The 18,217-nt window shown below is 43.8% G+C and overlaps 1 protein-coding gene across 1 annotated transcript in view; it reads left to right on the forward strand.

Annotated features, from left to right (window-relative positions):
- LOC103359729 (transmembrane protein 132C) overlaps nucleotides 1–18,217 on the forward strand; it is a 110,672-nt gene that overhangs the window by 61,647 nt on the left and 30,808 nt on the right. Inside the window, exon 4 of the mRNA XM_008285228.1 lies at nucleotides 6,634–6,823. Coding sequence (XP_008283450.1) covers nucleotides 6,634–6,823 — 190 coding nt within the window. The remainder of the gene's footprint in view (nucleotides 1–6,633; nucleotides 6,824–18,217) is intronic.

The raw sequence follows: 18,217 nt of genomic DNA on the forward strand, positions 1-18,217 counted from the left end.
TTATTCTATGTTTCATCTGCCTCTTGACATGGTTTCACTTTATGATCTCTTTCATTATCTGTCTGTCATATGTCAATGTTTATCGCTCCATAAACACATCCACTTCGGATGAAACAGGCATGGCGCCGTGTGGAAAGCCACCAGCTCCCCCGACGCCGACCAGGTTGGGATTACATACGTTTATGACTAACATCTGTGACGTGGCTCACTGAGCTGTCTTTTGGGAGGAATTTTGAGCTATTTTTTGCTCTTGTTTTATTCCGCGGCCACGTCTGTTTCCTTATCCGTCACCCCTCCTCACCCTCGGCTGAGTAACTCTCCGGCGTCGACTCTCTCCAAACTCTGACATTCTGTTGGATCCGTTCACCTGTGCGGCGGAGAGTAAGTGTCGCTGACGAGTCCCACCACTTTCAATAAGCTCTCATTAGCATCATCGTAGAGAAGAGACCGATATTAGACCTGAGATACTGAAACTCATTAGAGAGGAGCTTCAAGTCCCCTGGGATGCACGCTCACACAAATTATGGTTTCTGCTACACCAGATCCTGATTTATTAATCATAATATTCTAATGACCCCCAACTACACCAGGCTAAATGACCTCATTACACAGTCCGCTTCTGCTGAACCGGTGGAGTCAGAGGTAGTCTCTGCTATTAATGTGCAATGACCTTTATGAGTACAGTGTAGTAAGAGGCAGATGGAGCTCCTGTTGAAACCTGGTTTTTATCCATCGGAGAGATCATCTGATTTCCCTCGAGGTCATCAAAGCAATTAGAATCAAGACGTATTTCTGTTTGGGAAGACATCTAGAGCAAACACGGAGAACGCTCAAGCCCTGCAGCTGGAGAGGAAGCCGACTACAAATAATTAAAGCAGCTGCAAAAAGCACATCGTCTGTGCGGCCACACACAGGACACTCACAAAGCAAGAGAACACTGTAATTATGTCTTACTCACAATATGGGCTGCATTAAAGCGACAGTCACTGAACTACGCGCTCGCTTTGTTGGAGATCCAAACGCGGGCCCTGCGGCGCCCTAGCAGAACAATAAGTTGTGGTTTCACAGTCAGGTGTGTGATGGAGTTGTTTCTCACTCGCAGCTGTGACTTCCTGGTCTTTTGTCGCTGGGAGGTTGCCAGGCAACCGGCGCGGATCACAGGAAGTCAGTGCACCCAGGAAATTGCACGCGACTCCCCTCGCATTCTGTTTGGGAACAAAATCATTTCTGTATATTAAATAAGTTTGAAATGAAACCGGGCGTGAGGCAGCGAAACGTCTCTTGAAGCCACTTAAAATGCTTCAAACGCTCTCATTGGTGAGTGACAGAGTGCGTGCAGAACTTCTTCTCTGTATTTAAATGAGTGTACAGTAGAGTTCAAAGCAGGAGGTGGATCTTTATATGGAGACAGATGGACGGCAGGAGTTGCTCATCCTGCAAGTCATCACACCTACTTTTTTTTTTTTTTGAGCTAATGCTGCTCTCGCTCATGATGATTCAATTAGGGCCTACCGTCGTCCACACGAGTTCTCCCATCTGCTAATACTTCCCCGCTGCCATCGAGGAATTCATTTCCATGCAGATGTCCCGTGATCCCTCGTGAGACCTCGTGTTCTGGGTCGCTAATACAAAAGTTCACACGTCGACGCCGTCCTTTTTTTTTCCAGTTTTATTTACAGCCTCACATCTCATGTTGGTCTTACATCCTGTTGTCTCCTCTCCCACATAATAGACAAAATTACATCTACTTTTCCTTGAATGGAGCTTCACATTTTAATCTGAAAACATATTCTCTTCCTCGCTGGTCTCCTTCGGCTGCCGGACTCGCTGTCAAGTCACTGCGTTGGAACAGATTCCGGTCTTTGATGTACCATTGTTGTCAGTGCTAACCAAATCACTACTGTGCATGAAAAGAAGCCCCTCGGGTCTCCGAAAGAGAGAGAGACAGCAGACTTTCCTTTTCACTACCTTTTTTCTGCGAGCCAGATATCCACACAGGTGTCAAGAGTGAAAAGAGGAAAACATGACTGCATGTTTAACGGGGCTTTTGTGTTCCTTAGCTCCACTTTTATTTTCCTGTTTTCGAACAAAAGGAATTTCATTCTTGTCATTTCTTTTTTTCTGTTACGCCGCTTCTTCTTCTTCTTCTTCTTCTTCTGCTCGGAGCCTCTTTGTTGCTACAAGGGATGTGTTTGAAATGTATCTTACAGAATTGAAAGTGTGCATTTTTTTTAGGGTTTTTTTCTTTTCCTCAGTGAGTTCTTTTTTTTTCCTGTTTGTGCTTTTACATCCAACAATAGGACTGAAAAATGGAGATGCCTCAAAAGCCTCCTCAAATTGACATGACCGATTTTACACCTCATTTCACCGCAACCACAACAAACCTGCTATGATACCGCCGCCGCGTCGTCGCCATCCGCTTTAGTCGGCTCTGTGATCCCAGTAGACGTTTTTTTTTTTCCGCTTTTATCTGAGCCCTTCTAACCCCGTTTCCGCTCTGTGTGTTTTTGTTTTTTCCCTCCTCTTTCTTTTTGTTTCTGTCTGTCTGTGTGTGTCCACCTTTTGCTCTCATCCCCGTCCATGACTCGGGGAGGGAGAAGTGATAGTTGCCAGCCAGTGTATTAAATCGTATGGTAATCGCACTGAGAAAAGGGCACACGGTGCAGTTATGTTTCTAATGAGACACGGAGAAGCGGCCTGACCTCTCCAGCTGGTGCGCCGCAGACATTCATCATCCCAAACACATGCTGGATGAAGGGATGAGGAAGATAGAGGAAGAGAGGGAGGGAGGGAGGAAGAGAGAGCACTGCCCTCTATTGAGAGCAACAGAACACTGCGGGTCAGTGAGTTAAGTTGAAAAAGGAGGGAGGAAGAGATTAGAAAAAAAAAAATAATACAGACAATACAGAGTGAGACAGATTGAATAGGGACAGAAGAGGAGTTGTATTGTAGTGTTCAGCACTAAAGCGCTGATTGTTTGCGGCTTCATTGTAAAGCAAGACTGTCTGTTGCAGATAATTGATTTGGCTGTAATTGTACACCATAAGCGTAAACCACATAATCACTGCAGTCACTACTCCTGAGCCCAGCGTGTTATCAGGCAGCAGAGGATGCTGCGGCTTTGTAGTCCTCAGAAATTTGTGTCTGTCGGTCAGAAAGAAAGAAAAAAACGAGTGATGGATGGATGGATGGACTTCAGCGAGGAACTGATCGTCCACAGCACAGGAAGCCCAGAGTGGGGATTTTCAACAAATCTCTTCATATGGGTAACCAAACACAATCTACAGTATTGGTTGTGTGATGTGTTTGCTCTCGGCGCTTCCTCTCTTTTTTTGCTTTTGATGTTTAACTTTAGCTAAAAGGAAATGGATTTCAAAGACCGAGAATGAGCCGAAAATTGCTCGAGTGCACCCTACATGAAAGCACGATTTCAAAAGTGCAAACATTGCTCCTGTAATGTAATTGCTATTTTGCTTCTTTTTTTTTCTCGGTTATATTATCACAACTAATGGTGTGGTAATACTTGTGATTCTGAGTGTATCTGGTGGCTTAGTTGTTGGACTATTTCTCCAGTGGCTGGGATCTGATCTCAACAATGTAAATATAGAAGTGGTGATAATTGTGAGCACATATATGAAGCAGGGACAGTGAGGGAAGATGCAATGAAGATTGATGATGGGAGAAACGTCTGTTCTGATGAGATCTTATGCTTACTTTGGAAAAACTCCACCAGTATTAAATGACAAGGCTAGAGCTACAATATCATTTTCTCAGTGCCTTCAAATCCCAACACAGCTTTCCAACTTGCCAGTCTTGCCCAAGCAGCAAATCTCTGGGGCTGAAAGATGGTGCCAGTGCAGAACTGAAGCTCCTTGAGTGGCCATTGACTCCAAAAGCGAGTCAATCTCCACAGACCCTCATGTGAAAATGCTCGACTTTACAGCAGAAATCAACATGTTTGCAGCCTGGTGCAGCAAATGTTTCTGGTCTCTACAGCTAACTCAACATTTAGATTATGTTAAGGCCTTAAGTTAGACATAATTAGGGATGTGGTGGCCTTGTGTGGTAGGACAGTGTCATGGCCTCAGCTCCAACTCTCTTCTTATTTCTGGATTAGCTCAGAGTTGCATGGAGTCTAGTCTGACTCACCGGATGTAGACTGTGGGTATAAACATGCCGTTAGCCACTCGGTAGCTGGATGTTCTCCCCTCTTTCTACATGTTACGGTTTTCCACTTCGCCACAGAAAACAACGACCACCTCCATGCTAGCATCCTACAAGTTTGGCCGAGGATTTGGAGCGAGGCATCTCTGCTAGTTTTATTTTTTAGCTTGTTGTTTTTTTTTTGTGGTGAATCATCCATTTTAATGACAGCGCTCGCTTCCCTGCATGCAAATGTTCCACCAGAATAATCCCCCCTGACGCTGTTTTGAGGGGACGCTGCTTCACTTAATTCTGCCCAATGCAACTGGGATTGCATTTAAGCAACACAAACAAGGCCAGGCGTCTTCCCCTATAGCTGCATGATAATGAGGTGCTTCATAGCAAGGCTAGGTGGAGTCGGGCGATTCCGAGATGGGGACGGCTGGAGCCACCACGCTGAGCTTTGAAGCCGCTCTTCGGGGAACCTGTGGGTGACGCCACCGAGCGTTCCTCCATCTTCATATGCATTTAGTGGCGAAAAAGATTCAGGAACAGATGAGTCTCAACAGCTGGGCACTGCAGCTTTTTTAGACAATGCATTGGGACTATTTTCAGTCACGGGTTGATGCACATTTGGCGCTCCAGTATTTGAAGCAACAGTACAGCGAGTGTTGCTCTAAAGCGAAATAGCTCACAGCGTCCTTGTTTATCAGAGTGAAGGAATATGTAACCCACTGCAACGACGTGACACAGCGACGTGTCTCTGATCTGTTTTCAACAACAGTGCAGCTCAGTGGCACAAGCTGCATGTCAGTACGATGAACCCACTGCTGGCTTCATGGTTGACAATAAGAGAAATACAAACTTTACATGCAGTCATGCACAAAACCTGTTTGACTTTATCTGCACATTGTTTGGAGCCGTAAAAGCGTGTGTTTCGGGTAAAAAAAACCCACTCAAAGATATTCAACAGTGTGCATAATAACACAAAGCACCACCATCTGTGGCACGCTGCACCTCGCTGTAAAACTCCTCTGGTGCTCAAACAGAATTGTAACTGAGCAGCGCTCGCCGTGCGGCCAGATCCGCACCGATATCCACCTGCGATCGCCCCAAGCCAAAGCTTCTCAATGGTTATTTGGAAACATATTTAGTATAATTCAGAACATTAGCCACTGAAACTGAAAAGGCTTTTCTTTTTTTTTTTCCTGCCTGACCTAGAATTGCTATTCAAGCTTCCAAAAACTGTTCTCCCTCACAGTTTTTTTTTTTTCATACCAGAGTGGATCCTCAAATCTGCACTTTGAAGTGAGGCTAGCAACTGAAGTTCAAACATAAAGGGGAGTTAGGGGAGATTTAAGTGCAGGCTTGGCCAAAATATGTTCAAGGAAAACTCTGGATCTTATCCCTCCCCCTTTCTTCAACACCCTCCTCGTCCTCCTCGTGCTCAGCTGAAGCTCTCTCCAGCGTTGTTTTAATTGCGTGACACCCAAACAACAAATGCTGCTCCGGCTGCAAACAGTAAAACAGTGTCCTCCTTTTTTTTTTTTTTTTTTACACATCTTCTTTGCTGCCTCTTTATTCTCTGACATTATAAAACTGTCTCTGAATTACTTCTACCTTTTGTTTTCATTGTCGTCCGGAGAAACAGTATTCCTGCAATATGAATGTTTATGTCTGAGAGCCACCCCGAGATCCCCGAGTGCGAATTGCATTTCCCCTGACGGTGTGTACTGTATATCTGTGTCTGCTTGTTGCAAGAGGTGTTGCATTGAGTTTCCACTGTGACAAAGAACACCTGAGGGAGAGGCAGCAGCTTGATCAAACCGAGCATTCAGCAAATCAAATAAGTTTGGAGGATATTATTTTGCATTCATTGTTTTTTCTGCTTTGTTTGCATCTCCATCAGCTGAGAGAAAATGATTTGCTTGGCCCCGGCAATCTCTGCGAGAGAGGCTCCATATTGCAAGAGGGGGGGGAAATAAATTGCTTTTTTTTTTTGTGCCATCATCGTGGTTCTGGGTGGATGTGAGAATAAATTTCAATGGTGCCGCGATTAGGTTCATATCAGCTTTTGAGATGAGGGATACGTTGCTTAAATTTTAGGAAACACGGCACATCCCGCGCAACATCTGCATGCAGTGCTGCAGCAGCATCCTCTGCTCGTGCAGTATTTCTGACATGTTTACTGAATGCCTGAATAAAATGTAATTAAATTAATTTCCGTTTTCCGTCACTTGTCCCACTGTTGACACCGATGTGAATCTCTCTACTGTCCTCTGCTCCACTGATCTCCACATTATTCCCTTGTCTTATTTTAGTGTTTCCTTGCCGCTTTCTCATCCCGTCCGGCTCCAGCATTATACAGTCTTGTCCTTTAGGTTGTGCTTTGAAGATGGCTACTTATCTTTCTTCGCCTCCCCACTTGTTCACCCTCCTCTTTTATCTGAATTCACTCCTGACACATGGTTTTCCCATCTCTCCTTGCAGAGTGGAGGCAGTGGGCTACCAGCGAGTGCTGCAGGTGGACCTGGAGGTGAACGGGCTGATGGTGACTCAGGGCGGCCGGGAGGTGACGTGGCAGGTGGAGTATCCGCTGACCCGCACCCTGACCAGCGAGGTGCAGACCCTCATCCGCCTGGCGCCACAGGACCTGGGCGGCATTGTGCCACTAGCCATGGTGAGGAATGAGTTTTGTTTGTACTGTTTAAGCTGGAAATGACAACTTAAGTTCTGCATTTTCAATCGGACCGGGTTTGGTTGTGCACAAGAGATGACCATTTTCTACCAGAGGCCGGTCTGGAGCCATTGCTGAAGTTCAAGCCAGTTATTTGCACAAACAATGAACTGGTCAATGTTTTAATATCACCAGTAGACCATTAAAAACGTAAATGTTGACAGCGTTGCCAATGGTGGCCGACTGCCACTCGCAGCAGCATTTATAAATGTTTTGACATCATCAGCTGGCGTCTATGAGCTGTCACGACCCGGCTCCAGGAAAGACAAAGAGGAGAGGACCACACATGATCAGAGAAACTTCAATTTACTTTAGCCAAACAGTATTCTACCCAAACAAGCTGAATATCTGGGTCATTACTATCAGTACTGTGTAGAAAACACAAGAATCCATACAACTTGATGGAAATCCAGGCCGAGAGAGAGATTTCAGTCAGCTTATAAAGCTGATGAGCAACCAGGTATCAGCCATCAGCTGATGGACTTCCTGTTCTTCTAAGGCAGCCTGACCTCCGGCTAACCAAGACAGCTCCAAACAGGAAGTTCAGGGGCTGTCATAGCTGTAAACTTTGATACAGAGAGGGGCATTGGAAATCACAAAATTGTGTTTTCAAATGCTTTTATGAATGCTGACCGATGATATTAAAGCATCAAACAGCAGAGAAAATGAGACGAACGAGGATCTCTTTGACTTTCGTTTGTGGGGAAACACAAACTGTCTTTTACACTTGGGTGCATTCAGAGTTAACTAGAGGAAGCTTTGAAAACGTGGCTCTCTGGTGGGTCTCTAACCCGCTGAAAAGCAGAACAGTTCTTAGAATAGCCAGCGCTAGTACCAGCCCAAAACTAGCAAGTGGTTTGCTTTGGTGGTGGAAGACGGGGCAACAGAGGTTTACAGCAGAAAAATGCATCGTCCAACAAAAATATTCAACCTGAACTTCTGCACCGGCCAGTCAAAAACATCCTGTCCTCATGGATTCCTTTGTGACACGAGGACTTTATTTCTCTTCAGGGTCATCCCAGATAAAGGTAAAACAGTTATGATAACCTTCCAGAGTTGTAAGAGTCTGCCTGTGAATGCTGTAAAGTCTTCCGCAGTATCTCAGGGCTGTGATTCTGGGATTGATTAGATCTAATGTCTTACCTAAAACAATATTCCCTCAGTAATGCAGCTCTGTATCGCTTTAATGAAGGCAATTTAAGGACAAAGAGAATTTGCAACACTTCATATCTTTCCTGCCCTTCACAATTCACACTCCCCGCATTCTCTCCAAAATCTGATTTTCCCCTGTGAAGATTATGACACACCACATCAGGCAGATAACAAGTCCAGTCAGAACCACTTAGACGCTGTACACTGACACAGCGGCCCGAGACCGGCGGCGGTACAGTAAAAACCGGGCTCAGCTAAATGCATCGGGGTGAGCATAATTAGGATCAGGTCTTGGCTTGAATCAAAAGAGGAGACCCGTGAAGACCCCCCGAGAAAGATAAAGACGAAGGAGCCAGAGAGCTTCTGGTGTGTCTCATTGTTCTGGTCATGCTCTGATACTTCGGTTTGAGAGATAACCGAGTATGAGGTTGTTCACATCCTCGCCGGGTGAACGCTTTAGGACGCGACTCTTTTTAGACGAAGTGCCCCCAATTTTAGGACGTGCAGCAGGACAGTGATCCTAAACATACAGACACGACTGCCAAGTCTGGACTCACGGTCAAACTGTGAAACGCTCTTAACTGCCCGAGTCAGATGACCTAAATACAAGCGAGCGTGTTTTTGCACTCGCTGAGGATGAGACCGAAAGCAAAAACGGATGTCTGGCGAGCACAGACCTCAGGACGTATTGTACCCAAACAGAGCAAACGATCATACATTTAATAGGACGGCTTTGTTATTAACTTGTCAAATGACTGTCTCTCCTTTGACTGCTTCCACACACTTCCTCTGACAAGTGACGATGGATACGAGTGCACCCGAAATAATGATGAGCTCCAGCTAATCCACATTGTTCCACGTTAAAGCCGATGTCCTAAACCCAACACAACACTGTCAGTATAGCATAGGGGTGTAACTGTACATACACTAAATCTATGGGTCTGTATGAACCTCAGATCAGGAGTCACATTTTCCGGACAGCAGAGAAAAAATTTCAACGAGCAAAAGTTTTTTCTTTCATTGTTTCCTTTTTGTTTTGATCATAAGGCCGGCTGCAATCAATAAGAATATTCATAATTATCTTAAATAAACCATTAAAGCCAGCAGTGTGATTTCAAAGTCGCTCCACATAATGCTCCCTGCAAATTGCTTCAGTAAAGGTTTCTTGCCGTGTCTGGTTTTTTGTATCTCGAGGCTGCGAGAAGGGATAAGTAGCTCGACCTCTGTTGCATTTTTGTTTAGTTTTTTTTTTTTGTCCAGGTCCTGTGATGAGCATCTGATCCACCGCTCACTCTCCAGTTCTGACATAGTTCAATAGGAGCCCAAAATTACCCCACATAGCTGATTTAAAAGATGCCCTGCTGCGTAGTATTTGTCTTCACCATAGTCTGACTGAGGTCTACAAGGTTGAGCAGTGGTGAGGACTGAGGTGTAGAGATGATGGATGGATGGATGGATGGATGGATGGATGGATGGATGGATGGATGGATGGATGGATGGATGGATGGATGGATGGATGGTCTGACCGAGCAGCAACCCCTGAGACTGAAAAATGAAATCTAGACAGAAATGGCAAAAACTGCAGTTCCTCGAATAGCCACTGGAGGCAACAAAAGTGAATCAGTCCCCATAGACACCCATGTTAAAAGGCCCAACTTTACAGCAGAAATAAACATGCTTACAGTCTGGTACCAAAAACTATTTTGGTGCCGATAGCTGATATCCGCATTAGTGACAAGCGTACAGGAAGTGAATTTTAATACAGCTCGTCCATTTAAATCTCATTAAGGCTTAAATTTATGCATAATTAAGGGCGTGGCTGCTTTGAGTAACAGTCGTCATTGGACAGCGCCTGGCTTTGAGCCACCACACCGAGCTCCAAATTCGTTCTTTAGGAAACCTACAGTAGCAGAGGGCCAATCTGCATTAGCTAAACACATCTGGTTCCACATTAAATTCTTCACCTTATATCCTCCATACATGTGAATGCAGCCATACTGCAGCAATTCCAGACAAACTCACGTAACATCACACTCCTTGTATCATAATAGTTTTGAACTCTACAAGCAACAGGAAGCTAAAATAGAAAAATAAAAAAGATACAGAGATGCACTGGGTTATACCTCAGAAACAGCATCCATTCTTTTTTTTAAACGAGCTAAACAGTTAAACATAGAGCAATTTAAACACCCACATTATATCATGTCTTCAAGGATGATAGTTTTTGTTACTAGGCAACGCTTCTTTTACTTGTTGGAGTGCAAATACTGTATTATTTATCCAGGGTCTAAGGAAAAATAGCGAACAAACATGTTTCTATTTAAAGTCTGGAGTTTGCTCACAGCGTGAACAGATAGTTTTTTAAATGTACATTTGATAGTGGGCATGAAAGCAGGACAATTAATTCACTGAAAAACAATAGATGGAGTTTCGCCACTATTTTTTCGTCCCAAAGGCTTTTAATTTTTCTTTCTTTGCAAAACACATCAGAGTATTTAGGCACTTTTTTATTTTTTTATTTTTTTAAAAACAGAGATAACAGAAAATACGATGAAATAATCAACATTATTGACCCCGTATAAAAAGCCCGTCCTAATTATTATTTTAACACAAAGCCTGCACTTTTTAATTGACAGTAAGCCGGTTAATACAGCTCTCAGCCTGCCGACTGAGAAGTTAATTGAGTTTGGATTTAAACAGTCCAAATATGGATGAATTGGCGAGTGGCTTCAGATTGCTAATTGTATTATGATAATGACTATGTAAACATGATAAACTGTTGTGTAATTGTTTTTCCCCAAAATGAAGGGACAAATCATTCAGTATGCTGCAAAGAGATAAGAGTAGTTCTATGTTTTTTCTTTTCTTTTCTTTCCTCGCTGATAATGGCCACGTAAAAATCAAATGCCTTTGGGTACTTCATAAACTTTTATTATAGCAATTTGGTGAGGCAGCAGTTCACGGCTGATATATGGTTTCCGTCCAGCTGAGTATCCTTGAGATTTTGACTACTTTTCTCAACAGTTAATGTCTCATTAAAAGTGAAGACATGCTGAAGTTATATTTTACGTGTTGAATAAATAAACGGTGCAACTGTTGAATGCAACTTTTGTGGCGGGGAGGTGGTGGGATATCAACAAGAATTTAATTAAAAAGAAAGAGAAGCAAAAATCAAGAGACAGCCTTCAGTGTGTTATTAGAGCTGCAATAATTATTCCATTAATAATTCAGAAAATGACTCAGCGACTGTTGTGAGAGTTGAATAGTTAGTTATTTCTAATAGCAGAATAATTTTTTTTGGTTTCTTGTCTCTTAGATGTTAGTATTTGATGGTCTCTCTCTCTCTCTCTTTTTTTTTAAAGTACATCATTGATTAATCAAAAAATAATAACTGGCAGATTGTTTGATGTCGTCAATAAATCGTTCTGATGCTTGAATTAGCAGAAAATCAGTTTCATGTTAAGGGATGTTTCCTAAGCTGACGTTTTAAGAGGTTATTTGAAGAACGGCATCGCAGACAAACAGCTGGACATGTCCACAGGTGCTTTTTAACTAACTTAAAATCACTTAATTAAAGGAGCGACCAGGTTTTCTAACATGACTGATCGAATGATGGAGGTGCTTTTTAGGTTGGAGTGTAATCCAAAGAAAGGGATTGCACAAGAAGAACAACCTTCCCTGCCTGTATTTTTTTTTCTATATGACTGCTGAGATCATCTGGAGCTTGTGCAGATATCAGAAATGCACTCAAGTTTTATCTGGAATGAACTGGGAGCCAACGTAGGGAGTGTGGGAGAAGAGTGGAGTTTTCTGATGTCACTTTTTAAATCTGTGCATCGCCGCTTAGGCCTTGTCCGCACATAGCAGGGTTTTTGTAAAACCGAACATCCTGCCCCCTCCGTCTGGAAAACACTTGCGTACACACCAGCTCGTTTTTAGAGAAGAATTCATCCACACCTAACCGCATAAAAGTGTGTTGTTAAGCACGTTCATATTCTACGTGAGGATGTAAGAACTCCGACAACCAGGACGTACAGAAATCGTCACGCCATTCTGTCTCAAAGTTCTCCCACAAGTGCGTCTCGGTCTGACCCAAAACCGGCGTCTTTGACAGAGAACATGCCTCAGACGTGGAATGGCGAGGTGGCGGAAAATAACCGTCCTCAACACAGTCCTTCGCCTGCGTTCTTGTACATGGAGCGGTATCTGGGCCTGGACCAGAGACAACACAGTTCTGAGGGCGTCCACGCTGTTTCCAAACGTAAACACAGGTCGCGTATGTGACGTAAAGAACAGATTTTGTCACAGGCGGTGACGTTTTTAACCTAAAACCCGGTTATTGACGTCTACATAGAGACGGAGGATTCACAGATTTGTGAAAGAATCGTTTTTAACGCTGTAAATCTGCATTTTCGTGTGGATGACAGACCGAATCGTAGAACAAATATCTTTGCTACATGTGGACGAGGCCTCAGACTGCTAACTAAAATCAGTACAATGCATCAATTAATATAAACCTAAACCAGCTCACACTCTGAACCCGTCCGTCTGTTTGAAGACGTCTTCCTGTGACCGGGGAGGCGCTGCGTGTTGCGTTGCTGAGGAATGTTGATCATTCACGGTCCATGACTTCAGTAAATTGTATGTTTATATTCACATTGTCTGCTCTGTCACCGTTTTCCCTGCCATGCATATCAATGAGGTAATAGATTCTTCTTTTCTTTTTTTGTAAATGTGACACCGGAGGCCTCATCATCTTTCTACTTTTAATACGAAGCGGATTTCAGCTTTAACTCCTCAAGACCAACCGGAACTTTGACATCCGAGCACTCAGATGTTTAATGCGCCGCTTTTGACTTCGACAATTGAAACCACCTCTGAAAGCCCATTTTAACTCTGTTTTTTTTTTATTATTATTATCATTATTCCTCCTTCGCTATCATTTCCAGCTTGATGGCATTTAAACCGTACAGTGTTATTATTCACGGAGTGGCTCTTAAAGGGTACACGCGCTTTGACAATCCTACATATTGCACTTTAAGACCCAAGTAATAAATTAAAAGCAGATAAGTCGGGAGTCAACAAATAGTTTGATTAAACCGAGTGTTAGCGGTTGACACCGGTCCTCACCTTCGCGGCTAGAACGTGTAGGTAGATACCAATCGTTGCTGGAACTCGACGGCGCTCGTCTGTGTAGAGAATGCCAAACACCCCTGTTCAATAAAACTCTCATCTCTGTGTGATCGCTTCTGGCTCGCACTCCTACACTCCCACGGAGAAGCGAACACACACATGCACGCACTTACGCGCTGCCAAACATGAAATGCAGAACTCTTGACAACTGCTGGAAAACTGTCCTCTAGGATAACCGAGTGAAATTGTGACGAGTCTGGTAATAGCACCAAGACAGAGAGAGAAGAGGAGAGAGGGAGGTTGAAAGATCTTAAAAAGCAGAAAGGACAAAAGGGAAAGTAATGGGACTAATCAGAGGGTGCAGCACAAAGCAAGTTTCGGGGAGAGAAAAATTATTTTAAAAAACACAGCGAGCGAGGTTAGTCTAGGAATAGCCTGCCAAATAATTTGTTACTGAAGGGCAAATTTTTCAGCTTCTGAATGTCTCGGCAAGAAGAAAAAAAAACAAAGATTAGTAGTGGATATTCATCCCGCAGCAATGGGCAAAGCTCATCATGTCAGATCAAGTCCTTTTCCAGCATAATAGAACAGAGCAATTTGTGTCCAATCGATGACGCGCGATGCTGTGTCTTCTGTGGCTGGACTGAATACTCTGGAATGCTAGCTGGGTGCACAAAAAAAAACATTTATCTCAACGAGTGATTTCACATTTAGCTGAAGTTAAAAAAATGTGGACGTGATATCTCTACACTTCCAGTTTCCCCTTGTTTCAGGAATATTTAATGTATTGTTATCTTCAAACAGAGCGGGATAAGAAGAGAGAGTCGAATGTGGGGAAATGACACTCGATACTGGAAAATACGTGAGAACAAGTTGGAAACAGACTTTCAAAAGAGGGTGCTTTTTTTTATTTTTCTGTGAGGGTTTAATAACAGATTACAGGGTTCATCCAGATAAAGAGTTTTTGAATGTTACCCCGGCGGCTCCGCGCTTCGCTTTATAACCTACTCTGTTTGAAATCAATACGCTTAATGGCCCCAAAATCTCAAACCATCAAAAGTACAAACTGAAGAAGAAGAAGAGCTGAGAGGAAGTTGCGTGTGCTTATGAGAGTCCAGCATCTACATTATCATCGTCTTGTGGTTGAAATCATATTGGTCGGATTGCGACGGGAGAATCGGGGAACAAAACCTGGAACCGACGAGGTAGACGAGGAAACGGGCGGCGAAAGTGTTTCATTAACAAGCCTAAAAGACGTGCAGGGAACATGCCGGCTGAGAGCAAACCCCCTCTTTGTTTCTGATCTCTCTCTTCTGTGCCTCCTCTCTGGTCTCTTATTAGAAGAGAAAAGGCGGCGTGGCCCCCATAGCTCTTTACAGTACATCCCAAACGCTATCATTAGCATTTTATTCACAGCTTCTGAAACTCACTCCATTTCAAACTCAATAACATTAGCTCGCTGCTCACAGTCCCGTAACATTATAATCAGGGGCCATTAGCAGGGAAGTCTGCATTAACTCTCCTTTTTTTCCCTCTCTTTTCCTTTTTTTTGTGGTCACGCGTAAGCACCTCCTGTCGAGAGTTATAACATTTATTCCTGCTTTCCCTCCGTCCGACTCCATACAAGTGTTTGACAAACAGCGATAGACTGAGGCGACAAAGAATTAATAAGAAGCCGTATCGTCTGCAGGCGCCACGAAGAAGAAGTCCAACAGAAAGCGGCTCTTATATCTATAATTTACACACAGCGGCTTCGGGAACGACCAGCGGTTTTCTAGAAGGTTCCCATCAGTCACTCTGCTTCCTTGTCAGGAACAGGATTTGGAAGTGGCCTGACAGAGCGCTAATAGGGTGTGCAGCCGGGCTATCCGCTGGCATGCTAAGTGTCCTCAAGGCTGCATTAGCCATCTGCATGCAGCCATAATGCCCCTTATAGCTTAATTAAGTCTTCTTCTGTATATATGGGCATCTAATTTACTGCTCTATCTTCCTCCCGTGCATTTTGACGACATTAATTCTCAGCTATCGCCTCCAACCCTGGTGAATTGAGCTGTGTGACGCATTCTCATCCTCGGTCCTGATCATCACACGCTGCAGGGCTGAGAAAGAGCAACACAACAGAAAAGACAGAGAGATCAAAACAACCTGCCGACACGTATAGGGTTAGTTATTCAGATCCAGAAGACTGTGTTTTTTCCTTGATTTTCGTTTCTTTCTTTCTCGGTAATACACATGTCTGCTTCAGAGGCTGACACGAGAGCCGAGGCTGATGGTGCCAGTGTTTTCTCAGCAGAAGCAAATATGTCTTTGATAAGAATCCCTGAAGAAAAAGTGCATCCTCAGTTTCTAAATCTCCGTATTGCAAGTTTCTTATTGCTTATCAACCATGTAGCCACCTACCATGATACTATGAGAAATGTTAAGTGGAAAACATTTTTAAAGATTGCAAACCAACTAACCGACAAATAATTTCAAGTCTCACCAATTTATTTGTAATGAGTTTAAATCCCATCAAAGATTTCTAAAGCTAGCAGGTAAAGTGGACGTATTAAAGAGGCCACAGTGTGCTGTTTGGGTTTTTCCTTTCCATTAGCCTGTAGCTTTTTTAGTGCAGGTAAAGGGTGTGCAAACTCCACAAAGTCTACGCTAAAGGGAATTATTCGCTCCTCTTCACATGCTTGAAACACCTCGTTGGAGTCTCGGCTTTGCTTCCGTTACTAATCTACGTCACCGCGTCACACATCTGCATAACACCTGCCCAACAGCTGGCTCGGCACGCGCTCAAGCACAGAGTTAGCAGATGCCACTCGTACTTTCTTAGCAGAGCCACTTCTGCTGCATTCTGGAAATCACAGTTCTGAACATAAGCAGCACTGCTTTGCTTTTGTAAGGCCAGCTGACCAATCAGAGCAGACTGGGGGCAGACAGAAGCTAAAACGGAGCATTTCAGACAGAGAGTGACACTGCAGCAGTAATATACAATATGAGAGAAATAATGTGTTTTTTTTCACAAATAAAGCACGTGGATATACTCTAATACGGCGGTTCTCTTTGCGCCACGACCCCCAAGATATCACAAGTTTGTGTTTGTGACCTCCCCCAACTTAAATTTTTAATATCTCATGAGCAATAACTTTGTTGTTTATGCATTAATGCATTTAAAAAATAATGTGTTAGGTCCACAGATTCATTTCTTTACATTAACACGTTAATTTTCTTTTAAATGAATGAATGAATTGAATTATTTCGGACAAATTAAAGGGGAAAAAAAATATAAAAACCAAAGAAAATAATTTAAAAAGGAATAATAATGTTGCATAATCAAATCATAATATTAACAAGTTTGAAAAAGGAGTGGGAGCACGTAAACACTTTTAATTTTGAGAGCCCTAATGCAAATTTATTTGATAAATGTGGGCTTTATTTTTAATTTTATTTTTAACAAATGATCTGGTGACCCCCTGAAATGATCTTGAGACCCCCATGGGGGTCCCAACCCCCAGTTTGAGAACCACTGCTCTATCCATCCATCCATTATCTATACACCGCTTAATCCTCACGAAGGTCATGGGGGGCTGGAGTCTATCCCAGCTGACTCAGGGTGAAGGCAGGTTCACCTGGACAGGTAACCAGTCTATCACAGGGCTACACTTAGAGACAGACAACCAAGCACACTCACATTCACACCTACGGACAATTTAGAATCACCAATTAACCTCAGCATGTTTTTGGACTGTGTGGGAGGAAGCCAGAGAACCCGGAGAGAACCCACGCTGCACGGGGAGAACATGGAGACTCCACGCAGAAAGATCCCGGTGCGAACTGGCGACCTTGCTCTAATAGATGCCAAATATAAAATTATGAACACATAAATGTGCATCATGTGGGTTCTTTAAACCTTGACCCTACCGTTGGTCATGCAGGGGCAACAGAAACAAGCTGTGAACTTTGACTTGTTGTCACAGTTTCATTTGATATCTCCAACAGACAAACGCCGTCGTGCACATCCAGCAGACACAGAGCGACATCAGCGTTCACTCGTTTCTGGCCACCTAATGAATGCAAGTCTTATTTTCACGCTCTGTTTAACTCCACCAACTCCTGAGGAAAAAAAAATACCCAGTTCCTTAGATGCCAAATGCTCCACTGTGCTGAAAGTGTGTTAAAGCTCTGCAGAGCTGAGAGGAACTGAGGAATCAAGTGATAATTATCTGCGGGTTCATCACTGCAAGCGTGCTCGTCTAGTCTGCCTAGCACTGGGAAAACACTATCTCAACAGACTGACACGGAAAGTTTATAATGTGAGGTGTATTAAATCTTTAAAAAGTACATATAGGTAGATAAATAGATCATAAATTCAGATCATGTCGTCGTTCAACTCCAGATTATGTGCACATTTAGAGAAAATATGCAGATAAACGTGATGAAAAAGCACAATCGAATCAGCTGGACTCTGCCCTGCATAACTTAGAGAGGAGACGCTGGCCTTCCTCGTTCAAAAGCTGCATCCATTCTCCCTCTGAGCAAGTCAGATACCCTGTTTTTGTTTTTCACTCTGCTGCAGTTGCTCTGTGGCCCGAGCAGAAGCCATGCCATCCTCCATGTGTGAAGCTTTGTAGCGGCGAGCGCGCAGCAGAGCGGCGGAGAACGAGCAACACTCCCCCTGAATGAATATCACACGTACCAGCAGCCACGCTCGCAAACTTTCGTCCGCCGCCGCCGCCCAACATGTCTCGCTTGCATCTCCCAAGGCCCCGAGATACCACGTCCATGTGTGTCAGTCAGGCTTTGAAGCTAAGCCGGTCCGTTCTGTCATTTGTTGTTGTTGTTGTTGTTGTTTTTCTTTCTGGCTCGCCTTCCCTCACCCTTTCCCCCCGCTCTGTCAGTCTGGCTTTCATTCGGCCAGCGTGGGCCGAGGTCCAGCACAGTCGAGCGTTCTGGTTTATTCTAATCAAATGGCCTCCAGAAAACAGAAGAGGGGGTCCTCAGAATATGGACAGGCTTTACCGGGGACAGCCGATTTATCACTGCTGACTTTGGCATTTCCTCCCC

Source organism: Stegastes partitus, unplaced genomic scaffold (genome assembly GCF_000690725.1).
Source record: "Stegastes partitus isolate 25-593 unplaced genomic scaffold, Stegastes_partitus-1.0.2 Scaffold391, whole genome shotgun sequence".
Taxonomy (NCBI): domain Eukaryota; kingdom Metazoa; phylum Chordata; class Actinopteri; family Pomacentridae; genus Stegastes; species Stegastes partitus.